General features: G+C 37.9%; 12 protein-coding genes across 12 annotated transcripts; 6 read left to right on the top strand and 6 right to left on the bottom strand. All coding sequences in view use genetic code 12, as the record gives it.

Annotated features, from left to right (window-relative positions):
• Positions 1–136: 136 nt before the first annotated feature.
• Positions 137–2,308, top strand: CPAR2_102910 (uncharacterized protein; the record flags this gene model as incomplete). Its single annotated transcript, XM_036812316.1, has 1 exon — positions 137–2,308. The coding sequence occupies one exon, from the start codon at positions 137–139 to the stop codon at positions 2,306–2,308; it is 2,172 nt and encodes a 723-aa protein (XP_036663436.1).
• A 241-nt stretch (positions 2,309–2,549) lies between these two features.
• On the top strand, positions 2,550–3,889 carry CPAR2_102900 (ubiquitin-protein ligase; the record flags this gene model as incomplete). The annotated part of the gene is made up of 2 exons (XM_036812315.1): positions 2,550–2,588; positions 2,660–3,889. 2 exons carry the CDS (start codon positions 2,550–2,552, stop codon positions 3,887–3,889), a joined length of 1,269 nt encoding a protein of 422 aa, XP_036663435.1.
• Positions 3,890–4,334: 445 nt separating this feature from the next.
• COX7 (cytochrome c oxidase subunit VII) lies at positions 4,335–4,601 on the bottom strand (the record flags this gene model as incomplete). The annotated part of the gene is made up of 2 exons (XM_036812314.1): positions 4,335–4,515; positions 4,600–4,601. Coding segments are annotated over 2 exons (183 nt in total).
• Positions 4,602–5,563: 962 nt separating this feature from the next.
• Positions 5,564–7,822, top strand: APL2 (Apl2p; the record flags this gene model as incomplete). Its single annotated transcript, XM_036812313.1, has 1 exon — positions 5,564–7,822. One exon carries the CDS (start codon positions 5,564–5,566, stop codon positions 7,820–7,822), a length of 2,259 nt encoding a protein of 752 aa, XP_036663433.1.
• Positions 7,823–7,868: 46 nt separating this feature from the next.
• On the bottom strand, positions 7,869–8,591 carry MED7 (mediator complex subunit; the record flags this gene model as incomplete). Its single annotated transcript, XM_036812312.1, has 1 exon — positions 7,869–8,591. The coding sequence occupies one exon, from the start codon at positions 8,589–8,591 to the stop codon at positions 7,869–7,871; it is 723 nt and encodes a 240-aa protein (XP_036663432.1).
• A 274-nt stretch (positions 8,592–8,865) lies between these two features.
• On the top strand, positions 8,866–9,338 carry HRT1 (SCF ubiquitin ligase complex subunit; the record flags this gene model as incomplete). The annotated part of the gene is made up of 3 exons (XM_036812310.1): positions 8,866–8,896; positions 8,958–9,044; positions 9,118–9,338. 3 exons carry the CDS (start codon positions 8,866–8,868, stop codon positions 9,336–9,338), a joined length of 339 nt encoding a protein of 112 aa, XP_036663431.1.
• A 105-nt stretch (positions 9,339–9,443) lies between these two features.
• Positions 9,444–10,384, bottom strand: PHA2 (prephenate dehydratase; the record flags this gene model as incomplete). The annotated part of the gene is made up of 2 exons (XM_036812309.1): positions 9,444–10,274; positions 10,334–10,384. The coding sequence occupies 2 exons, from the start codon at positions 10,382–10,384 to the stop codon at positions 9,444–9,446; spliced, it is 882 nt and encodes a 293-aa protein (XP_036663430.1).
• A 524-nt stretch (positions 10,385–10,908) lies between these two features.
• RPL9B (60S ribosomal protein uL6) lies at positions 10,909–11,484 on the bottom strand (the record flags this gene model as incomplete). Its single annotated transcript, XM_036812308.1, has 1 exon — positions 10,909–11,484. The coding sequence occupies one exon, from the start codon at positions 11,482–11,484 to the stop codon at positions 10,909–10,911; it is 576 nt and encodes a 191-aa protein (XP_036663429.1).
• Positions 11,485–11,772: 288 nt separating this feature from the next.
• On the bottom strand, positions 11,773–12,926 carry CCP1 (cytochrome-c peroxidase; the record flags this gene model as incomplete). Its single annotated transcript, XM_036812307.1, has 2 exons — positions 11,773–12,746; positions 12,902–12,926. The coding sequence occupies 2 exons, from the start codon at positions 12,924–12,926 to the stop codon at positions 11,773–11,775; spliced, it is 999 nt and encodes a 332-aa protein (XP_036663428.1).
• An 867-nt stretch (positions 12,927–13,793) lies between these two features.
• CPAR2_102820 (RSC chromatin remodeling complex ATPase subunit) lies at positions 13,794–17,681 on the bottom strand (the record flags this gene model as incomplete). The annotated part of the gene is made up of 1 exon (XM_036812306.1): positions 13,794–17,681. One exon carries the CDS (start codon positions 17,679–17,681, stop codon positions 13,794–13,796), a length of 3,888 nt encoding a protein of 1,295 aa, XP_036663427.1.
• A 1,013-nt stretch (positions 17,682–18,694) lies between these two features.
• On the top strand, positions 18,695–19,231 carry PAM17 (Pam17p; the record flags this gene model as incomplete). Its single annotated transcript, XM_036812305.1, has 1 exon — positions 18,695–19,231. The coding sequence occupies one exon, from the start codon at positions 18,695–18,697 to the stop codon at positions 19,229–19,231; it is 537 nt and encodes a 178-aa protein (XP_036663426.1).
• A 1,480-nt stretch (positions 19,232–20,711) lies between these two features.
• Positions 20,712–23,717, top strand: KGD1 (alpha-ketoglutarate dehydrogenase; the record flags this gene model as incomplete). The annotated part of the gene is made up of 1 exon (XM_036812304.1): positions 20,712–23,717. The coding sequence occupies one exon, from the start codon at positions 20,712–20,714 to the stop codon at positions 23,715–23,717; it is 3,006 nt and encodes a 1,001-aa protein (XP_036663425.1).
• Positions 23,718–24,854: the final 1,137 nt, after the last annotated feature.

The raw sequence follows: 24,854 nt of genomic DNA, 5'->3' as shown, positions 1-24,854 counted from the left end.
AAAATGGAGAGCTACCATGTATATTTCTATCAATGGAATGATTTTTGGTTCCACTGAAAATTTTGGTTTATAAAGCCCATACGCGACTGGGTTTTTTGGATGCAAAAGGTGTTTTCATTAATATTTTGAGATTACTATGTTGAGAACCAGTGTGGTGAATACCAGCCGGAGAAGGCTATTTGGTAAGATCACTGAGAGAATACGATGCGGGAGATTCAATTTGTTACTCGAGCTGCTCGTCACATCACGGAGATCATCATCTTCACTATCTTACTTTAATTGGATTTTCCATCCTGTTAAACTGTTTCTCAAGCATGGCCAAAATGATATCAAAGAACCAAAGACCGACACAATGAGTGTAATTGAAAAGCAAAAATTAGATGAGCTTATTGAGCAGTGTGATTATACCAGAATCATCCAATTAAGAGACACGATGAGTCCACAAGGATTGAGCTATGTTATAAGGCGACTTACTGCGCCGCTACCCCATGATTTAACCGCAGCTGGAAGTCTACCGTATGATTTTTACAAAGATTTAGAGCCAAAGCCTCCACACTGGGATTCGGTAACGTTGATATTTCCTGTCTTGGAACAGCTTGTACATAACTCAACAGCAACATCAGATGAATTGCATATACAAAAGGTTTACATCTACTACCATACGAACCAATTGGATAAAATTATAAAAGCATTTACATCAATAGCTCATCCCGATGAAAACACCATTGCATATTTTCTCCATTCATTCATTGTAAATTACGAATTGGAAGCATTTAAAGTTTATTTCTCCAAACAAGTTATAAATAGTGACACCAAATTATCACCTCAGCTTTTTGAATTTTTAGTTGATCAGTTGATACCAAGGTATTTTTTGTTTGAAAACTTGTTTTATTGTTACCAAGTATGGGTAAACTCCCCAAAATGCGAGGATCCAACTCCCAAACTGGTTAGCTTAATTCTTGGTCAATTTTACAAGTTTGGAACAGCGCCTGAAATCAAAGAGTTTAAACGAATGATTAATAAAAAGTATGGTTCGCATTACTTGGTACAAAGTGTTGTTTTGCAAAATGAAATCATCAATAGGGAATACTTGTCGTTTAAAAAGGCATTGAGTGATGGGGACTTTGAATTGATTGAATCACTTGTTCCGGAGAAAGAAGTTGAGGAGTTCTGTTGCTCGTGGCTTGCCTTTATGATTAGATACTCCAATATGGAAGGAGCAAACCGAATCATCAAGTTATACAAAGATAGAACGGGCCAGGGCATTCCACCACGGTTCTTTGTATTGTTGATGGAATTTTATGAAAGACATGACCAGTTTGACTCGTTGATCAAATTGATAGAGAGTGGTAAATTGTCGATCCCTTACAGTGATGAATATTTGCCATCAATTACCAAAACTTTCATCTTCTCATATTCTCGTTTTGCGCCAATATTTGTTGATGCTGTCAATCATTGGTTAGGTAAACCGCATTATTTCCAATTGCACAAACTCGCGTCACAATTTTATCCATATCATTTGGTGCAGCCGTTCAACTATAGAAAGTACAAAGGATGGTCGGAGTTAAAGTATAAGGGCAACGAAAGACAAAACAAAAATCAAGTGCGTTTCAGAATAGAGCAAGGGTTTCCAGATTTGCTTGGACGGGGTTTGGCTCCTGATTTTAAAGAGGTTTTGAACACATTTAGAATGGGCGATTTGAATGACAGGTTGTACTTGAAAAGTGTTCTTTCAAAAACAAGACAGTACAATTTAAAAAATCAAAAAACGCTTGAGCTAAGATCATTAAAGCATTTTTCATTGACTAGGGAGGATTTGTCTCGATATTTTCGCTCAAACAAGGATTGCTTGAATGATAGTCAGAAGTTCTATTTTGTGAGAATGTTGTTAAACTTTGGGTTGCTCAAGGAGGCCGACTATATGTTATTTTCAATAGATTCAACAAACTTGAATGATAAAAACAGGATGTTGAAACTTATATTGGAAATGAGGTTATGTTCAAAGCGGAAACAATTTGATGAAATGATGTCACTCATGGGAGATTTCCCGTTATCGAAAATCTATGCAAGTCCCTATTTATTGATGCAATGTATCTACCTCGAGAACCTGTTGGCAAATTCCACCACCGCACGCTCCTCGCTATCAAAAAAGCAAGTTGAGAGCCTAGGTGCTTGTTTACGAAAATTAAGAACCTTCATTGGTGACATTAGGATGATTTTGAAGAAGGACGAAAAAGAGGTCCCCGTTTTGATTGAAAAGACTATTCAAATCTTGGATGAGTGGAAGAAGAGTACTGAAAATAGTTAGATCTTGTAAATAAGGAAATAAGTAAAGTTCAACTCAAAACGTAAACAATTGCGTATAGTACACGTTTTTACCTTTGCGCGACTGGTAGCAGTGGCGGCCGAGAAAAAAAAGCTGTGGACTCCACACTGACCCCTTCTGTTCATTTGGAAACCGTCTCAATATTAAGTACAAGTGGAGTGTGGAGAAGTCCTATTCTAAAGGACGAAATAGAAAAAGAATCCAAAAAAATTATACATCAACCATGGGTGATCATGTTCTGGAAATTGCATGGGACAAAGTAGTATGTAATTGTGCACCAACACTAACATTTTTTCCAGAAATTGTATACTAACACATGTACCCTTTACCCAGGATTCAGCACTAACATCAAACCTATTATCGAAAATAACAAACAGTTTGGAATGTTCAATATGCTCGGAGATTATGCTTGCTCCAATGACTACTGAATGTGGCCACTCTTTTTGTTACGAGTGTCTACATCAATGGTTTCAAAACAAAATCAATTGCCCCACATGTCGACATGAAATACAAACAAAGCCAGCATTGAATATGAAATTGAATGATGTTTCCAAGAGTTTGGCTGAACTTATAATTGATGCACGGTTGGATCCCAATGTCGACTCCTTTCGGGCTCGAAAAAAGGATGCAATGTCAAAGTATGAATCACATGCTAAGAAGAAGAGAGTATTTGGAGAGCTTTTTTGTGGGTATTCCCTAGCATTGATTGATGATTCGGACGGTGTGCCTAGGTGCGGCAACTGTCTTTGGGAAGCTCATGGTACCGTATGTTTACATTGTGGATCTAGGTTTAGAAATACCGATTTGATACGAGGTGGTGGTCATGATGATGATGACGATGACGATGAAGATGAAGAAGAGTTTTACCAAGATGTACCACCAGCGGAAGATCATTACGATTCAGATGATAGCTTTGTTGACTCGAGGACAGCTGAAGAGCTTCTAGAAGAAATACATGATAATGGACCCGAGGACAATAATGATGATCAGCCAAATGCGACATCCTCTGACGAGGATGATGATGATGGTGCTGCAAGCTTTCGAAATTGGTTGTCTGGAAGTCAACCAAGACTGCATATCATATACGTGGATGATACCGACAGCGAGTTTGAATATAATCCTCGGATCTATAGCGATTCAGATGAGGATAGCCCGCAACAAATACATTTTGGAGGTGGTCCTGGTGGTCATGTCATAATAGATTTAGATGCCGATGAAGATGGAAATGATTCAGAGTTGATTGATGCGCTTGCTGACTTTCAGCATGGTGTTAGCGAAGATGAAGCAAATGAAGACTTTCGCAGTCTACATGAGGATCATGAGAATGATTATTACGACCGAAGTGATGATGATGAAGGGGGTGAAGAGGATGAAGATGGGCATGGAAGTCACAGCGATCCAGACCCCGATGAGTATTACGATGATTATGAGGCTGAAGATCACGACATCGATCAGGATGATGTTGATGTTGATGTCGATCAAAATGAGTATGAGGACTACGACGACAATTATAATGATAATGATGACTATGATGATGGCCAAGAGACTGATGGTAACTGGTGATCGAGTAAAGGAAATTTAGTAGCAAGCTAATTGTAAATGATGAAGTAGAGGATTGTTTCAAAGAGTATGATACTCAGCGAGTGGTGTAGAATGACTTAGGCACTATGCTCTTTGTCTTTCCCCCCATGAATCCGATCACAATGGTGAATGGTGTAAATGTCATCGCACCTTTGGTGTCCTTCAATCTCCCATTTAGCGTATTGGTTTGTAAGAGGTTAAAGTCGAGTGTACATTTAAGCGTACTTTGCTGTTAAAGCGCACACTTGTAACACCTATCCACCTCTTCTCTTGAACATAAGCAAATAAAGTAAAACTTTGTTTATTAAACTAAACTGATTCTGATAATCTCCTTAAAGCTACTCATAAATACATCTCGTGGGTTCTTCTTTTGTATAAATAAAAGAAAAAAGACTACTCTTCTTGATTTGCACACAGTCAAGAGCCCTTAAGACTTCTCTTTAATACCACAAATAGCTCTTCCAGCGTAAAACAATGGGACGGCGGTGCTAACGGCAAAAAGGGCGTAAAATGGGTACACCAACATAGCTGATTTAGCTCCTCTCAAATACAATGGTTTTGGAGTAGTTTGGTATCTCTTTTGAAGTTCAATAATTCTTTGTGGGTTCCTATAGTATAGTAGTGTTAGTAAAACAAGTGTGCTTTCATGTGATTACGGCTTAGTCCCAATTGATATCTCTATCTTTACATACATCTTTGGTAAAGTTGAAATGATTTCTCTCAATTAATGTTGTAATTGTAAATTTAAACTGTCGTGGTTTTTATTGGTTAAATTTTTTTTCCTCTGTTACTGTTTCGAGCTTAGTTTGAAAATCGCATGACAAATACTGCATATAGATTATACACTACTATACTATATTTTGCATACATATATGTGTGTAGTGAAGTATGTATAAGCTCATGGTGTATTCCTGACTATACACGGTAAAGAGATTGATCTGTGTGTAAGACTAATTCTGAGATTAAGCAGAAAAGAAGTTGCATCAGAGAGATGAGTTGGTACAATGGTCTTCTTCAACTTTCGACCCGCATGAAAGCGCTAGATTTATATAGGAATGTCTTTGCAGCCAGTTGTCTCTAAATACAAGAGCCGTAAATGATCTGAGTGCTAAGGTAAATTAATGCATTAAACAGTTGAGGAATGTAGAGTGTATTAGATGTATAATCTTAGTCATGAATATAGAAAAGCTGCAAAAAAATTGTACCAAAGTTGATGCAAAATTGATCCAAAGAATTTGTGGCATCAAATTTTTAAAAACGTCTCATTATCGGAACGATCCTAGCTGTTAATCGTAAAAGGTTTATCCATGTTCGTGCCAATAGTTTGATGTAGTTGAATACTCGTATTTGTGTAGTGGACGTACTTTTTGTTGTGTGACGCGACATAGTTGAATGTCGCATTGTTGTTGTTGTTGTTGTTTTCTTATTTTGTTGTTTTCTTATTTTGTTGTTCATTGAAAAACAGCACAGGCGGTTTTTTTTTTAATCAGACCAAACAGCATACCCATCTTGATCTTAGGGATAGTTCATCTTTAATACTGTACTCATTGGTGGAAGACTCTTACATTGCCACTAACACTTCCTTCATTCCCGCAAATACCCTTGTCTCAAATCAAGGAAGAACTTTATACTATAATCTGTCTTCATTGATTCACAATGAATATCAACAAAAAAACCATCAATAAAAACTTGATCAAACTCAATAGCGTTGTTGAGCGCCGATTGAGGAAGTTTTTGCTGGGTCCAAAGAAGGGAGAAACATTTGAACTTCGAAATGGATTGGTGTCCCAATACAAACATGAACGTAAAGATGCCATTCAACGGGTTATTCAAGCAATGACAGTGGGCAAGGATGTGTCTTCGTTGTTCCCCGACGTGTTAAAAAACATTGCTACTTACGATTTGGAACAAAAAAAGTTGGTTTATTTGTATTTGATGAACTATGCAAAGACCAACCCTGAATTATGTATATTAGCTGTCAACACATTTGTACAAGATACTGAAGATCCAAATCCGTTGATTAGGGCCCTAGCTATTAGAACTATGGGTTGTGTGAGGGTTAGTAAAATGGTTGACTACATGGAAATACCATTGACAAGAACTTTGAAAGATGACAATCCATACGTTAGAAAGACTGCAGCAATTTGTGTCGCCAAGTTGTTTGATTTGAATCCAAATGTTTGTGTTGAATTGGGATTTTTGGATGACTTGCAGAACTTGCTCAAAGACCCAAATCCCATGGTTGTGGCCAATTCGATCAATGCGTTGCATGAAATCAGAGATATGAATGAAGACCCAAACTTGACTGTTTTGGAAATAAATGCCGAAGTGATTAAAAATTTATTGTTGTGTTTAAACGAGTGTACCGAATGGGGTAGAATTACAATTTTGACGACATTATCTGAATACAACACTCGTGGTAAAGTTGAAGAAGCAAATCATATCATTGAAAGAGTTATACCACAATTGCAACATGCAAACCCATCAGTTGTTTTGAGTTCCATAAGAGCAATCATTTGCCATGTGGAGAATATACCTGTAACTGCTCAAAGACAATCGATTTTGAGGAAACTATCGGCTCCCTTAGTGTCATTGGTTAGCTCTTCCATACCTGAAGCTCAATACGTGGGGTTGAAAAATATCAGAATTATCCTAGAAAATTATCCTCACATATTATCCAAAGAGTTGAGAGTTTTCTTTATCAAATACTCTGATCCTTTGTACTTGAAGTTGGAAAAGTTGGATATTATGATTAGATTGGCCAATGAAAGCAATTCAGATTTGTTACTAGGAGAATTGAGAGAGTATGCAATGGAATTTGAGCCTGCTTTGGTGACAAAAGCAATCAAATCGATTGGAGCTGTTGCCATCCAGTTGAGTGGGTCAGTCATCAAAGCGGTCAATCTTTTGAATGATATCATTGACCAAAGAGGTGGTGAATTGATCATTAATGAGTCAACTATTGAATTGACAAATATACTAAGAAGATACCCAGGCAAGAGTGATCTTGCGTCTTTGATCATACCAATCATTTCTAATCACACTACCGAGTTGGATAAACCAGAAGCATTGGCTGATTACGTGTGGGTCTTGGGTGAATTTCCCAAGTATTTTTCCAATTTACATGAAAAACTTGAATCCTTGGTCAAGGGGTTTTTGGAGTTTGATACACTTTTACAGTTGAACATCTTGACAACAATTGTTAAAATCAATGCATCGATTCCTGGCAACAAAAAATATTCATCTTTGCTTCAACAGATTTTGGAACTCGCCACAAAGGAATGTGAGAATGCCGACGTTAGGGACAAGGCATACATCTACTGGCGATTGTTGTCATCTTCGACGAGTGACTCTTTACAAAAGAAGATTATTTTGGCCAAATTGCCCCCAATTGAGTCGACAATTTCTACATTCAGTCCTCATTTATTAGAGCAATTGCTTAAAGAATTGTCAACCCTAAGTTCAGTTTATCATAAACCAGCCAAGACATTTATTGATCCATCAGCCTATTCAAGAGCTCCTATTGGGTCTAATGAGGAAAATGTGGAAAGTTTGAAAAATTTGGCCAAGCAAGAAATTATTGATAACTCACGTAATGAAGATCTTTTGAATTTTGATGACGATGATGAAGATGAAGCTAATGGTCTTTCTGTATCTAATGGAGATGGCAAAGATAACTCTTCTGGTGTTGGTGACCTTCTTAGTGAATTGAATGATTTGTTTACACCAACGCCAAGCAAGAGCAGTCAACAAACACATTCAACCACAAATACCGATATTCTTGAACTTTTCAATTCGACCCCGCAAAATAGTGCAAACACCGTCACTAATGGTATTGAGAATTTACATGTTGGTTCAACATCAACTACAAAGGAAAACAAGGGAGTAAATAATGATTTATTAGATTTATTTTAAGTGGTGGTGGGGAACATGCGTTTAATTTCTTTTTCTTTAGTCGTCTCTAAACATGCAATAGAAGTTGCGACACTATTTGATCCTTTTCTTTACTTCCATCGTAATCACTCACTACTTTCTCATCATTTTCATCCGCATTCATATCAACATCATCCTCACTCATTTTCCTAATCTGTGATTTGACATCCTCACAAACAGATCCTATTTGTTCAATTTCATCCCTTTTGGCTTGTATTTGTCTTTTCAATAACATAATCAAACTCTCTCTACTTTGATGTGGTCTATATGTGTTTAAAATATGATTGAAATTAATCAATAATAAACTCATATCTTGAACTTTTGATTCAAATTGTTGTGGATCAATACTCAAGATATTGATCAACTCAACAAAATTGAGCAACAAGGAGTCCATCATCTTGTGCAACTCTTTAATTTTGGTCTCTGATGTTAAATTAGCATCGTCATAAAGTTGTGTCCATTGAGTATCTTTTAAATTCGGTAGTTTGTCTTTGAAAGACCATATGTTTCCATAACCTCTATATTGAGTTCCCGATGGAATATTTGGAGGTACTAGGAACTTGAGTTCACCTTTTATGTGGTCCTCATTGGCATCATCGTTGTTATTGTCGTTACCTTCGTGTTGTTTAGACGTTGTTGTTTTACGAACTTCCTCTAGTTTGGACAAATTTTCGGCAGTGAAAAATCTCACAAATGGTGGTGGCGGAGGGTATAGTGACGATATTAGATCCTCAGTGTTAGCAGTTGACATTGTGACAGTTTGCTTACTTGGTGAGATTGGTGCTGTTGATGATGCTGTGTCGTGTGAGTGCTCTCTTTGCTAAAAAAGCATCAGATGGTTCAAACAGTGGGATACTCACTCAATGTCACAAAAGCTCTAGTGTCGATAATCTGTTGAAGAAACGCGACACTAAACACACATACGCCAAAGAAAAACCTTTATAGTTGCACACTCGCCATTCCTTTATCGGATCCATTTTTTTTTGAAAACGTCACAGATCACAACTCAACAGGTAATTTTAATCATGGCAGAAGAGGATCGAATGGATATAGATGGTATGTGAGAATCCACCACCAACAACCCAGTTAACGAACTGATTACTAACATGAAAACAAGATTCTGAATCAATCAAAGAAATAACGAAATCAAGCAAACCCAAATTCGAAGTAAAAAAATGGACAGCAGTTGCCTTTTGGTCATGGGGTATGTACTTTTTCATCTAGTCTCCTATTCCATTTAAAGAGAGTTATTTTACTAACCACCTTTACTATTTTAGATATACAGATTGAAAATTGTGCCATTTGCAGGAATCATTTAATGGAGCCATGTATCGAATGTCAGCCAAATTCATTAGCCAACGGTGGAGAAGAATGCATTGCTGCTTGGGGAATGTGTAATCATGCTTTCCATTTACATTGTATAAAGAGATGGCTAAAAACCAGAAATGCATGTCCGTTGGATAATACCGAATGGGTATATCAAAAATTTGGTAAATAGAGATGAAGAGGGAGAGAGAAATAGAGTTAGAAATGGGTATGAATTGATACATTGGGTATTTTGTTTAGTTTCATTATTTTTATATTTTGAATGTACATTAGTCTTTTACTCTTTTTCGGGCGTCTGACTAAACCTCCAATTGCGATTAAATTCACCCAAGATTGCAACATCTCGACACAACTTTTGAATACTCTTGAGCACTTCACTGTTTATTTTGCCCACAGTTTCAACGAAAAACACATACTGCCAAGGTTGTAAATTTGCAGGTCGTGAGCTGATTGATGTCAAATTGATTCCATTTTCTTTGAATTGAACAAGTACATCACATAAGGCACCGGGGTCATCATGAGGGAGTGTAAACATCAATGACGTAACTTTTTCAACCTCTTTGTTGTTCGTGTCATGCGCTGGTGGTTCCTTGTATCCCAAGATTAGAAACCTAGTGGTATTGCTCACATTATCCTCAATATTGGCCTTGAGAATTGGCAAATTGTATAGTTTTGAGCTCATTAATGAAGAAATGGCAGCCGACTTATTTGTCTTGTCCTCGCTGACTAATTCTGCTGCTTTTGACGTTGACCCCACATCGATTCGAGTGATACTCTTTGGCAACGTGGACAAGTACCCGCAAACTTGGGTCCATACCTGTGGGTGCGAATATATCGTGTTGATACTATCCAACGAACCATTGCTCAACAAATTGTGATGAATTGATACAAACTGCTCACCCACAATTTTGAACTGGCATTGCTTCTCTTGCAGTAGAAACCAATCTCGAAGTAAGTCATAAGTAAAAACAACTTGTCCATTAGTTGAATTCTCAAATGGAACAACAGCAAAGTCAACGAAATTAGTGTTGATAGCTTGAAAACAGTCACCAATTGTTTGTTGTGGAGATATTTCGATATCGTTACTTCCAAATTGCTGTAAAACGGCCTAAGAGCAAAAATGTTAGCCTTGTGAACTTTTGAAGGGGGTTGTTGAATTCAACATACTTGATGGGTGTAGGTACCTTCTGGTCCTAGAAACGCCACTTTCGTCGTCATGTTGTGATTTGTTGATGTAATGTAACACATTCGACACTCTGAAAATTTTTTGATATTGTGTCAATTTTGGCAATACCTGCGCAGAGTTTAGAAACAAAGCTAGCTTCTAAAGCTCACCACTACGAAACAAATCACCCACTTCAAAGCATCATCGCCACACAATGATGATTCGATTCAGATAATTTGATTCGATCGATGAACATGTAACGAGCATAAAGTAAAGAATAGAGTTGATCGCAAGATAGAGAGGAAAAAGTGTGTGATCGTAAGTGGCTCTTTATTTCATTAAGCTCTGTAACGATCCACGTGAAAAATTAATGATAATGATCCATTTTCCTTGATCATTGTGTGGTGGTGGTGTACCAGTAATTAATTCTGAACCCTGTTAAAAAAAATTAATCTAACAAATAATACCCATGAAGCAAACAAACATGCTATTTAAAATCAATCATAATGATACAAAAAATGGTTGTAAAGTTGTTGGTGATGTTGGATTTACCTAATCGTTAGCAACTTTGACACAATTAGATATCTTGAACAATGGTTCCTCTCTCGGAAACATAGATACCATCCAAGAACTTACGGATATCCTTGTTTCTGACACGACAGATTTGTTGGATATCAGCACAGTTTTGTGAAACGGCTTCCAATGAGTTACCAGTGACAACCAATTCATCCTTTTGGGTAGAGGACAATTCCATAGTGACACCTTCTTGAATCTTGATGTGTCTAACTCTCTTTTCACCCAAAAAGTTTCTGATTTCAACAAATTTAGCACCATCTTTGTCAATAATGTTGACATTGATTGGGAAATGCGCATAGACAAATCTCATCTTGTATTTGTAACCCTTAGTGACACCAGTGATTAAGTTGGCAATCAAAGATTTGACAGTTCTCAAAGCAGCAACGTGTTTTCTGTCACCATTGTGGACAGTGATCTTGATGGCTCTGTTGGAGATCTTGTTGAAGGTAACGTCAATGTGTTTCAAGTCCTTAGTCAATTCACCTCTTGGACCGGTGACTTTAACAACTCTAGCCTTGATGTCAACGGTAACATCTTCTGGGATGTCTAAGATTTGATCAGTTTGGACGTACTTCATTGTAGTTGGTGCTAGTGATTTGGCGTGCTAAGAAAGAGGGGTGTAAAGATGACTGAAAAATTTTTGGATAGAAAAGGTTTTTGTAATTTTAATTTGGCCAGAGTGCGGTAGCGCTAGACCAATTACGAAACCAAATTTGGAGAAAAAAGCGGAACACGGTAGCTCCACATGACATAGGTCTATAACCCTACTACTGCAAAGTAATAAAGCTGCAAAAAAAAGAGGCAGCTTGTTGCAATTGCTCCGGCTCTACTTTTATTAAAATAAATACTTCTTTCTTTTACATATTTAGTTTGGCACTGTTTGCTCATGTAAGGTCTTAAACTCCAACGGTTTGTTATCTTCAGGAAACTCTATTCCCTTTTCCAACAACTTCGAATAAGCATCAGCGAAATCTTTGAACCACAAATCAACATCCTTTGCGTATTCTTTTACATACTTGAAAAAATTGCCATCTTCTTTCAAAGACATATCTGTTGGCAACATCATGTACAAATTCGTTGCATCATCTTCATACTGCTTTCTACCGTCCCAATTCTTGATATGCCAATTACCCATCAATCTTTCAAAAAAATCATTGGTGAAATTGTTTGAGTCGTCTCCCCAAGGGCCATCGTATCCAGAAACATGTCTATGACATCTTCCCAACACGTGTGCACCAATCAAGGCCACGGTTTCCCTATCGTTAAATCCCATTCTCGAAAAGAAATCTCTCACATATCGAGCATCTCCATCACCATCAGGTATTCTACCAGCTGGTGCGGCTTTTGTACCAGTATTATCATCAAGTCTTCCTGGTCTCCACTTAATCTTGGGGCCATTACATTCCTGAACTCCAGCAACCCCGGCTAAAGTCCACAAATCACCTCTCGAAATCCATGGGTTCTGTACGTGGATAGATGACAAGAAGCTTCTAGCAATTGCAGTGCCTTTATTTTGGAAATCAAACTCCTCTGGCTCAAAAATCATGGTTCCATAATAGGATCCACCGGAGTTATCAGCAGCGGCGTATGTAGCTGAAGCGTGCCATGCATTCCTCACCAATTGTGCAAAATATCCGTCGCCTTTATCATAATCCAAATGTTCCGAAATCTTGGTCGCAATTTCATTATAAACACGTTGATAATCTTCGTAGGTCTTGTCTTCCGGAACTTTGGCGCGCTTTATATTCAAACCGGCGCCAGCTCCGAAAGCTGCATTCTCGGTGGTGGCGGTAGAACTATTGTGTCTCTTTACCTCACTGGTGTTGGCGTTTCTATTTGCTACATCAATATTGGTTAGTATGGTGTCGGACTTTTGAAAAAACATAAAACGCAGCAATTTTATTATAAAAAGAATTGAACATTACCGGTTAGTCGTCCAAGAAATGGTTTGTAAATAAACCTTAGCTTGGATGGGTTTGAGCAAAGAAACTTACCCGCGGATGAAGCAACTGAAGTCATGACTTATCTCTGTCGTTTGAGTGTTGAAGGTATTAAGCTTCTTCTTTTTCTAGCAGGTTAAGTTTCAATACGGAAAGCAAGCGTAATTATATACAATTGAGATCCAGAGAAAGATAGAATGCAAGGCAGGCTGGGATGATTATGTAATTTGTGCATTGTGTGTGGATTAAAACAAAGCATGGCGGCATTAATTATTGTGTATTGGTTATCTAAAATTCACGTCAAAAGCTTCCACCTCGTTCCATCGCATACACAGAAACTTGTGCAGTTAAAAAAAAAACAATTTGGTCTATAGAAGTATACCACGACATGACGTTTGCTACTGCACTAGTAATGTTGAATACTAGATTTGCCATTTGAAATCTCCTCCCGTGAGCGTTGCTGAAAGGACGAGACGGTGCCGTTTCGTTGCACGAAAGGTAGTTGCTATCAAGTAGAATTACCAAAGCACATGTAAAGCCCCTTCCTCTTGCTCAAACCCAACGTTTGCAAACCACTATCAATGCATCCACCATATAGCAGCTTGTCATTCTACCAACAGGGACTATTAGAATCACGGAGGGATAGGTGGTTGAAAAGAGGTTTCTTTTGCAACAAAAAGGCTTCTCTATGATGTACCTGCATATAATTACAAGAGTGTTTATATAAGCAACTATATTCACAACATGATTGGGTGTCATCCGAGAGTCACACAAACCTAAAAGTCTTTTTGCATCCCTTTCTAGAGCGGTTAAAATTCTAACGTTCAATACCCGATCAGTGAAATCTTACATTGTAGTAAATTGAAAAGAGTATACATTCGAAGACAAATACAGATTATCAAAACTTCTCCTATCTTCATTCAATAGCAGCACACTTTCTTTTCCATCAACCGAATCTTGATGCAATCAAATTCTCGATTACCGTGGCATCAGTGTATACAAAAGATTCTTCCTCATTGTATGTCTTTGCATTCAAGCACATTTGTTTTAAATCAGCAGCAAAATCATCCAAGGATGCATATTCCTCATTCTTTATCTTCTTTTTGATTTGATTGATCGAGATTGGCGTTTTTATGATTGAGTAGTAATCGGGATACTGTTTTCTTGAGGGCAATGTTAAGAAAATGTCACTGATTTTGTGTCCATCAGATTCATCAGTCAATTGTAAAATATCATCCAACACTGCAAGACATTGCGATTCTAATCCATCAGACACCACATTTCCATTAGTTTCCACGTCATTCATCTCAACGTCTTGGTCTTCTTCAGCATCTGAACCATCTTCATCATTTTCTGCCTGTTCTTTCTTGACTGAATTGGCTATTGGAGTTCTCGAACGGCGTTGTCTCTTTCTTGGTTGAGCAGCAGCTTCAAATTCTTCATCGTCTTCTTCACCAACTTCATCATCGTTTATATCTTCAACCAAAAGTCCTTCCCTTATCGCTTTATTTCTCTTTCTTGCATTGATACGAGACATACGACGCTTGATGGCATCCTCAACACTATCATCGTCATCATCCATTGCCTTCAACCATTGAGCTTCACTCAATCCATCGTCATACATCACCTTCTTCTTTTCTCTCATTCGACTAAGTTCTTGTACGTTCTTTTCGAAATGATGAGAAATATCTTCGGTGAAAATCTTTGGCAATTCATCCTTTTCAATCAACCTGTGCTCACCATATGGATCATATTGTTTCCTCTCATCATCCATGTTGGCAAATAATGTCTTTTCCTCATCTGACCTGGCCAAAATTTCATTCAACTCTTCATCATCAAGTGAATCGTTTTCGTCATTGTCACCCCCGGTGGCATCAGCCTCCAACAATCGTTTTAAAAACTCTTCTTGCTCTTCAGCAGTTGACTTGTTGTCGAATTTACCTGCTTGAATAACCTTCCCATCAATATCCAATTTTTGGTGAGCTCTTTCCAAAATTACTTCTTCAACCGAGTCATTGGTGATTAATCGCAAAATACGTACTTCATTCTTTTGACCAATTCTATGAGCACGATCTTGTGCTTGTAAATCTTGATGAGGATTCCAATCGGTATCAAAAATGATCACCGTATCTGCAGTTTGCAAGTTTAAACCTAAACCACCTGCACGTGTCGACAAAAGAAAACAAAAGTAGTCGGAGTTAGGGGCATTGAAAACCTTCAACATATCTTGACGTTCATCAGCCTTTGTGGACCCATCCAATCTCAAATACTTCAAGTCTCTAAATCGAAGAAAATCCTCCATGATATCCATAATTTGTGTCATTTGGAAAAACATCAAGACACGATGGCCACTCTTTTTGAATTTGGGCAAGATACGATCCAACAATTCAAACTTACCACTTGTTCGCCAAATCAAGTCGTTTGTCAATTTCAGTGAATCCAACACTGTTTCAACTTCCTCAAATACAAACGGATGGTTACAAATCTTTCTCAATTGCATAATCTTGTTGTTCAACCCTTTGATTCCACTCTTGGCACCACCCACTTCGGCTCCGACAAATAATGCATTGTGTTTCAACATTTGTTGATAAAGCACATATTGCAATCCCGACAAATTGCATTTCAATACTTTTTCAACTTTATCGGGCAAATCCTTTTCGACATCTTTCTTCAATCTTCTCAAAAGAAATGGCCGCAAGACTTTATGCAATCTTCGAATAACCAATAAAGATTCTTCTTCTGTTAACTCAATCTTTTCCTGAGCTCCAGTATTGGCAAAAGGGGTGTTGAACCATTCGTCAAATGACTTCACCGAATTAAAGATCTTGGGCAAAACAAAGTTGAGCAACGCCCATAATTCAGGCAAGTTGTTCTGCAATGGAGTACCAGTCAAAATCAACCTATTTTTTGTCTTGTAATATTGTCTCAAAGTTTGCGAAAGCTTGGAGTTTGCATTCTTCATTCTGTGCCCTTCATCAATAATCATATGTGAGTAGTGAAATTTGGCCAACAATGGACGTTCACGAATAACGTACTCATAAGTGGTGAGCATCACTTGGAAATTACCATACCTTATATCTGATTGCATTGATCTTCTCTGCTGTTGTGAACCCTTGTACACTATAACCTTGACAGATGGAGCCCATTTCTCAAACTCCAATGTCCAATTTGTTATAGTTGAAAGTGGAACAATAACCAAAAATTTGGACTCGTGCTTCTTTTCGATAAGGTATGTTATCAATGATATCGATTGAATTGTTTTACCCAATCCCATCTCATCGGCCAAGATACCATTAAGGTGGTTATTATAAAGTGAAACCATCCATTCCAAACCTTTGATTTGATACTCTTTTAATTTACCACCAACTAAGATAGTTGGTTGTTCTTCAATTTTCTCCTTTACTTTATGAGCAACTTCGTAGTAATCAGTCTTTTCACGCAATTCTTCCTTGCTGTCAACAAGTACTCCGCCGGTACCGTCTTCTGTGATTGCAGGAGTAGTTCCCATAACTTCTGGACTGGCACTTCTTGGTGTACCCAAATTTCCATTTGCCTCGTCTTGTTGTGCCCTCACTTGCTCGGTCAAAGAGTCCAAAAACTGATTGGTTTGCTTCAAAAGATGGGTAATTCTATGGTCCTTTGTTTCATCCAATAGTTTGAGATACGCTTCTTCATCATTGGCTTTCAAAGCTTGCAATCTTTGTTTAGCATTCTTTTCAAGTTTCTTGCTCTCCTCTTTTTCAGTTATTTGATGGAAATTGTTCAATTGTTTCACCAAAAGGTAGTTTCTATAATTACTGAAAACAGTCTTTTTATCATTTCTTTCAAGAGTACTTTCAAGTATTTGGTCAACTTTGGCAATGTGCAACTGACGTTTCAATTCTCTAGCTTCTTCCTTTTTCAACTGCTCTAACTGTACTGCCAACAATTGAGGATTTTGCTGCTCAACTTTAGACCTTAGACTAAAAGACCTTTTTTCCAGCAAACAAATAGGAAGATTTTTGAGGTGAGGGTGAGTGTACTTGACCTGTTGCGACTCATGAGATATTATTGCGTGCTTGAGCTGTTTCTGTTTGCTTAATACACGAAGTCCCTTTAGCTCAATCAAAGCTTTGATTTTGATATCGTCGAGTCCATTACCACCAAATGTGCCGATATTAGCAGGCAAATTCTCGAGCTCCCTCAATCTCTGTGCAATCTTATTGGCTACAATCTTTTCAATGTAAAGATTACCCAATGGAGCGTATTTGGGTACCGGAGCCGTCAATGGTGAGCTTGCCTCAATTCCGTTTTCTTTGGCTCTGGTCTCAAAATCCACATTTATATTAGTAAGCTCGGTAACAAGGTCATCCACAAACTTGTTCTCCATTTGCGGTGTATCCTTGGCAAACTGTCGTTGTAAGCTTTCCGGAAGATCATAATCCTTGGACAATAACGAGAATCCTGCAATTTGTTTCCCAAACAATTCAAAATCAAGACCTCCTTGACCGGTAGTATCAACACTCAACAATTGACTCATAAACTCTGATTCTTCAGCTTCAAATTTACTTTGCTGCTTGTCAACTTTCGACAAGATTGATTCAATTTCAAGCTTTTCTTTAGCATAGGGATCATTAGGTCGTGATTCTGCTTCACCTTTCACCACTGATTCCTCTGCATTCAATTTTTTGGTATCAACCAACAAGCGATAATACAGGGTTAGAATGCTGGTCAACTCTTCCTTTGTTTGAGGGACGCTATACTTGTTTATTTCCCTTTCCATTGTGTTTAGCTCTGTTTGATTTAAGCCACCGTTTGTATTATTCGTATTGACTGTAGTGATACTTCCTTCCATATCGTCTCCACTTCAAGCGTTGTCTAATTGCGTAGTTGTGTTGATTACTTTCCACAGGGTAGTTTGATTAAAGAGCGTATTGGTTGTGAAATTTTTCAGGTATTTGGCAATTGATTGTCCAAAAAAGTCAACTAGATATGGCAATTATGGAAATGTGGAAATGTGTGAAGCAGTCTTTTTTTATCGAAGGTGTATGCCTAATAGAGTTGTCCTCAGTCTCCTAATTATATTGTAGTTCTATTACTACTGTTGATCTTTCGATGGATAGGATTGATTGATTTTGATACCGAAAACTGATTAACTTTTTCCTTCAACAAAGTCGTCTTCCGTCTGTGAAGAGAAAACAAAACATTCAACCAAGACACATTCAAAAACAAAAAGAAAAAGATTTTTTCTTTCTCTCTTACACACACACACACACACTCTCTCTCTCTCTCTCACTCTCACTCTTTTCAATTTTTGAACATAATACACTACTCTGATTTGATATCACGTTTACAACTGGCATGTTTTTGGTGTGAGAACTTGGTGATAGAGATTATGTAGAATTACTTGGTGGTGTATACGAAGCTGCTTCGGAACTCTCTGTGTGTACCGCGGAAGATGACACTATTCCCCTTGTTTCTTTTCAATGACTTGTTGACAAAAGTCGTGTGTGTGGTAAAACGAGGTTGCAATAGTAGTAGTTCGGGTGGCACACTGAACTTTGTGTACTTCTATGCTCTTTTGAAAGTGTACTTGCTTGTCCAGTAGACGGTCTCCCTGCTTTGTAATGAAGCTACATCCGCGTTCTTCCATCATACTTACTACTATAGTACACAAGTAAAAGTATCTTTGTCATTTTGCAACATTAATCCGAGAAGGTGTTAGAGACAGACAGGAGAAGAACAAAATAAAAAAAGAAGAAAAAAAAAAAAAAAAGATTACGAAAGGATGAAATGATTTTTCCAAAAATCACAGTAGGCCTCAAGAGCATCCAAAATTATTCATTAAACAACACCAGAACAATAAGCATGTTGACCCTAGGAATTTACAGAAGAGCACTCACTAGAAGCCTACCAAGGGTGAGATTTAATTCAACCTCGTCATCAACTAATGGATTATCATGGGTCGAGTACTTTCAATTGAAGAAGCAAAATAATAGAATCAATGCCGTTAGTGGAATTTTCACCGGTTTAGGGGGAGCAATGTTGACCCTCACTTATTTAGGAAACATTGAAATTGATCTTGAAAAGCCAATGTTTGGGTTTGATCCACTCATGGTTATGGGAGGTGGAGTAATTGCTGGTGGTCTACTTGGTTATTTGTTGGGACCAGTGGTGGGACAAGTTGTATTCAAAACGTTAAACAGATCAAAGTTGAAAGCATTTGATGTGAGAAATAGTCAATTTTTGTCAAGGTTGAAGGTGAAAAGGCCCGATCCCTCGAGTCAAAGTTTTTCGAATCCTATCCCTGATTACTATGGTGAAAGGATTTACTCATTGAAGGACTATAGGCAATGGTTGAGGGATTGTAATGCTTTTAGAAGAAAAGCTAAAGAATTTATTTGATTCATAAGGGGTGATATTTGTACATAGTCGATGGGACGGGAAAGCAAAATGACGCAAGTACGACGAGAAAATCTTTACAGCATATTCATACAGTTTCTGTGTAATGATTGTAGTTTGTTTTAATTGTAGCCATCGAAGAGACCCTATTTGCGAGGTTGGAGAGAAGTCATCAAACCAGTGGAAGATGTATTGACATCAACATAGTGGAAACGGAAGCTACAAGGTGGATATCCGCTTGCAACAGTTGGTCAAAGCTACGTTATAGTTCACGTGGGTTGTGAATGCCAACGAATGATTGTTGCAGATTTTCTTTCACGGTGCTTTATTTACCACATTTGGATTCTTTTAGATCGTAGGTAGTTGGGGGTTTTTTTTTTTTTTTTTGCATCCATTTGTTTGGTTAAAAAGATTATCCTCGGAATAAAAAGCGGGTTCAATGACAATACACGTCAAAGTGTGACCGCTTCAAACACAATTTTACCAACGAGACTCTTTTAGAGACATGAATTACACTCACTACTGTAATTTGCCACATCATCCAAGACAAGTCTAGTGACATCATCTTCAGTAAAAATCTTTACGCCGTCGCACCTTGTAAACTTCCTTCAAAGTCCGAGATCCATGCATAAGTAATACCCGGTGGTCACGGAGTTGTTTTTTCTTTTTATTATTTTTGATTTAGTGGTTCAAGAAAAATTTTCTCCGAATGTTTTTTTTTAGTCCCGACATCCCCTTAGGCGAAAATTCTGTTATGTTTTAAGTTTTACTGAAGAAATGATAATTAAGAAGATTCGTATATGGGGATAATGCTATCTCTTAAAGAGGTAGTGAACGGCCAACACTTCTGGCATATAATATCCTCCTTTGTGTTGTTGTTGTTGTTGTTGTTGTTAGAGTTGATGGATAAACTTTTACTGGTTCACCCCCGGAGTAAATCGTGATTGTGCATGACTGTTCTCGGTTACAAAATGTGGTCTTTTTTTGGCACACACACGCACAAACATACATACACATTGTCTTTCTCTCCTTCTCTCTTTCTCTCTCTCTCTTTTAATGTATGTGTACATATATATATATATATATATATATATATATATATAAACCAATAATACACAAGAGTTACATACAAATTATAAAACCAAACGAGTTCTCCACTGAAAATTTCAATTGTCTCATTTTTTTTTTTTTATTTATTTTAAAAAAAAAATTCCTTTTAAAATTTTTTTTGTCTTTCTTTGAAGAATAGCAAAAATAAAAAAATAAAAAATAAAAAAAAAAAAACCCAAATTAACCCACCATCAATTGGACTCCTCTTTTCTTTCTTTGCTTTTAAAGAGAACCACTTCAGGATCATACACGAGACAGCGGGAGAAGGAAAAACAAGCAACGCAACAAAAGAAGAGGTTGTTACCACGAAATATTCTTCAAACTCATACACATACACATATACACAGACACCCCGAGATAAAAATCTACAATCATGCTTAGAGCTTTCAAACGTGCTATTCCACCACGTACACAAATTCTTAGAGCCAATGTTCCATCATTGAGGTATAATTTCACCAGATTTCAAACAAGATGTTTAGCTACAGCTACCGATACATTTTTGCAAGGCAATGATGCCAACTATGTTGATGAAATGTACCAACAATGGAGACAAGATCCAGCAAGTGTACATTCATCTTGGAATGCTTATTTCACCAACATTGAAAAGGATGGAGTATCGCCATCAAAGGCTTTTCAAGCACCACCAACTTTGGTTCCAACTGTGTCTGGTGGTACCGCTGGTTTTTATCCACAACAATCAAATGTCAATGAAGATGTTGTTGTTCACTTGAAGGTTCAATTGTTGGTTAGAGCTTATCAAGTTAGAGGCCATCAAAAGGCACAAATTGATCCATTGGGAATTAGTTTTGGTAGCCATGCCAAAGTTCCAAAAGAATTAACATTGGACTATTATCAATTCACCGACAAGGATTTGGATAAGGAAATTACTTTGGGTCCTGGTATTTTGCCAAGATTTGCTACTGAAGGTAAAAAGTCCATGACCTTGAGAGAAATTATCAAAACATGCGAGGATTTGTACTGTTCCTCATATGGTGTTGAATATGTTCACATTCCTTCCAAAGAACAATGTGATTGGTTGAGAGAACGAATTGAAATTCCGCAACCATTCAAGTACTCACAAGACCAAAAGAGACAAATTTTGGATCGTTTGATTTGGGCCACTTCTTTTGAAACATTTTTGTCAACCAAGTTCCCCAATGACAAGAGATTTGGTTTAGAAGGTCTTGAGTCTGTTGTTCCAGCCATGAAGGCTATGATTGATACTTCTGTTGAAGAAGGTATTGAAGATGTTGTTATTGGTATGCCACACAGAGGTAGATTGAACATGTTGTCAAATGTTGTCCGTAAACCAAATGAATCGATTTTTTCGGAATTTACCGGATCGAGAGAGTTTGACGAAGGTTCTGGTGATGTTAAATACCACTTGGGTATGAACTACAAGAGACCAACCACTTCCGGTAAACACGTCAACTTGTCATTGGTTGCTAACCCATCACATTTGGAATCTGAAGATGGGGTGGTTCTTGGTAAGACACGTGCTATCCAACAATACAAGAATGATATTGGTGAATTTAAAAAGGCAATGTCAATCTTGTTGCACGGTGATGCTGCATTTGCTGCTCAAGGTGTTGTTTACGAAACCATGGGATTTGCCAACTTGCCTGCTTACTCAACTGGTGGTACCATCCACATCATTATCAATAACCAAATTGGTTTCACTACTGATCCAAGATTTGCAAGATCCACTTTATACCCATCTGATATCGCCAAGAGTATCAATGCACCAATTTTCCACGTAAATGCTGATGATGTTGAGGCTTGTACTTTTGTGTTCAACTTGGCTGCTGAATGGAGAGCTACATACCACACTGACTGTATCATTGATCTCGTTGGTTACAGAAAGCATGGTCATAATGAAACTGATCAACCATCATTCACTCAACCCCTCATGTATCAAGAAATTGCCAAAAAGAAGTCCGTTATTGATATTTACACTGAGCAATTGGTCAAAGAGGGCACCTTCACTAGAGAAGATATTGATGAGCACAAGAAATGGGTTTGGAACTTGTTGGAGGAATCATTCTCCAAGGCCAAGGATTATCAACCAACTTCAAGAGAGTGGTTGACCACCCCATGGGAAGATTTCAAATCACCAAAGGAATTGGCTACTGAAGTGTTGCCACATTTCCCAACTGGTGTTGATGCCGACATTTTGAAAAAGATTGGTGATGCCATCTCCGAAGCACCAGAAGGATTTGAAATACATAGAAACTTGAAGCGTATTTTGAATCAAAGGAAAAAGGCTGTTGAAACTGGTGAAGGTATCGACTATTCCACTGGTGAAGCATTGGCTTATGGATCATTAGCTTTGGAAGGATACCATGTTAGAGTTTCAGGACAAGATGTTGAAAGAGGTACCTTTTCACAAAGACACGCTGTTTTACACGATCAAAAATCAGAAAAGACTTGGACCCCATTGGCCAACTTGAGTGAAGATCAAGGTGTTTTCAGCATATCCAACTCATCCTTGTCAGAATATGGTGTCTTGGGTTTCGAATATGGTTATTCATTAACTTCACCAGATGCCTTGGTTGAATGGGAAGCACAATTTGGTGATTTCGCCAACACTGCTCAAGTTATCATTGATCAGTTTGTTTCCGGAGCTGAATCGAAATGGATGCAAAGATCAGGTGTTGTTTTGTCATTACCTCATGGTTACGATGGTCAGGGTCCAGAACATTCTTCTGGTAGAATTGAAAGATATTTGCAATTGTGTAATGAAGATCCTCGTTACTTCCCATCTCCTGAAAAGTTGGAACGTCAACATCAAGACTGTAACATGCAGGTTGCTTATCCAACCACACCAGCCAACGTTTTCCACTTGTTGCGTCGTCAAATGCATAGACAATTTAGAAAGCCATTGATTTTGTTCTTTTCCAAGTCCTTGTTGCGTCATCCATTGGCCAGATCCAACTTGTCTGATTTTACCGGTGATTCTCAATTCCAATGGATTATTGAAGATGTTGTTGGTGATAAATCTGAAGTTAAGAGACTTGTATTGTGTACCGGTCAAATACATGCTGCTATGCACAAGAGAAGGGAGCAAACCAATGACAAGTCAACTGCTTTCATCAAGATTGAACAATTGAATCCATTCCCATTTGCTCAATTGCGTGATGCATTGAACACTTATCCAAACATTGAAGATTTAGTTTGGGCCCAAGAAGAACCATTGAATATGGGTGCTTGGTCTTTTATTGAACCAAGAGTTAACGTTGTGCTTGACAAGACTGATAAGCATGGTGGCTTGAACATCAGATACGCTGGTAGAGATCCAAGTGCTTCTATTGCTGCCGGTACCAAGGCCAAGCATTTGGCTGAAGAAGAAGAAGTTTTGAACGAAGTATTTCAACAATAGAGCACAATCAGACAAGGACGAAGAGGGAGAGACATTATTTTTCAAAGTGAAGAGAAAAAGTAGAGCATAAGTTGGAAACAATTGAACAAAGTGTTGTTGTTGCTACTAGGGGAAGAGCTTGGTGACGCTATAGATTGAATAAAGTTGAATTTTAGAAGCAAAAAAAAAAAATTTAAGATCATATAAGATGTATAGTATAAAGTACTATTATTATTAGTATCGCACCGGTAGAATGAGCTCAGTCGAGAGATGGATTCTCACGAGCGCATCTTAGTGTACCTAGTTCTGCGTGTTGCGTTGACTGTAGCTTTCCCTACCCCCTCCCCTCCCTCACCCCTCCTATATGCAAGTTGTGGGTATACTTTTTCGGGTATTTGTTTTTCCAGTCATCAAGTACGCATTTAGTTTTCCACACCATATGACGCATAAGATTTTTGCAACCTTTTTTCAATGGAGACGTCGGTCGAATTTTGAGAGCTTTCAGAAAGGAGGAGTAGGGGGTTAAAGACGATACCAAGAATAATGGTGTTTCAGACGAACTCGTCTAAATGTGGAGAGAGTCAGAAGTCATGATCTCAAATGAGAATGTGGAGGTGTATGCATCGAGAGAAAGATAGGGGGAGTGTAGAGCTGTCACAGTAAAGCGAAAAAAAAAAAACGTTTGACGAAGTTATCTAGCATCTGGCAAAGCCTTGATGGAAGCGCATCGGCGGCAAAAAGTTGTTGGTATAAGCAAAGAGCCGATTTGATTGCAATATCTTCTTTCGTCTACTACTCCTATATATACATTCCTAGGGGTGACGTTCTCCACTCTGTGGCGTGGGACACTGTTTTCTTTGTTTATCCTTTTGAAAGAGGGGACAATGGTTAGATAGAAGCTAAGGATCTCATTGTCTTTTGTAGCGAATAGTTGTTGAGATATTTGTGTTTACGGTAAAAACTTTATCCGACTGCAAAATTTTTAACGTGTAAACATTTTTTTTTTTCTCCACAAAATCTTAGTTGCTACCATTTATAAATTTAGGGCCGATTTTGAAAAGACAAATTCGGCAAGAGTTTGGAAGAAGAAAAAATCTTGGTGGTTTTTACTCCTTAGTTGAAGTTTTTCTATGTCAGTATTAGATGTGGAGTTAAGGT

Source organism: Candida parapsilosis, contig 005569, assembly GCF_000182765.1.
Source record: "Candida parapsilosis strain CDC317 annotated contig 005569".
NCBI classification, from domain to species: domain Eukaryota; kingdom Fungi; phylum Ascomycota; class Pichiomycetes; order Serinales; family Debaryomycetaceae; genus Lodderomyces; species Lodderomyces parapsilosis.
The sequence above is the reverse complement of the archived record's forward strand: the minus strand, read 5'-3'. Positions and strand labels throughout refer to the sequence as shown.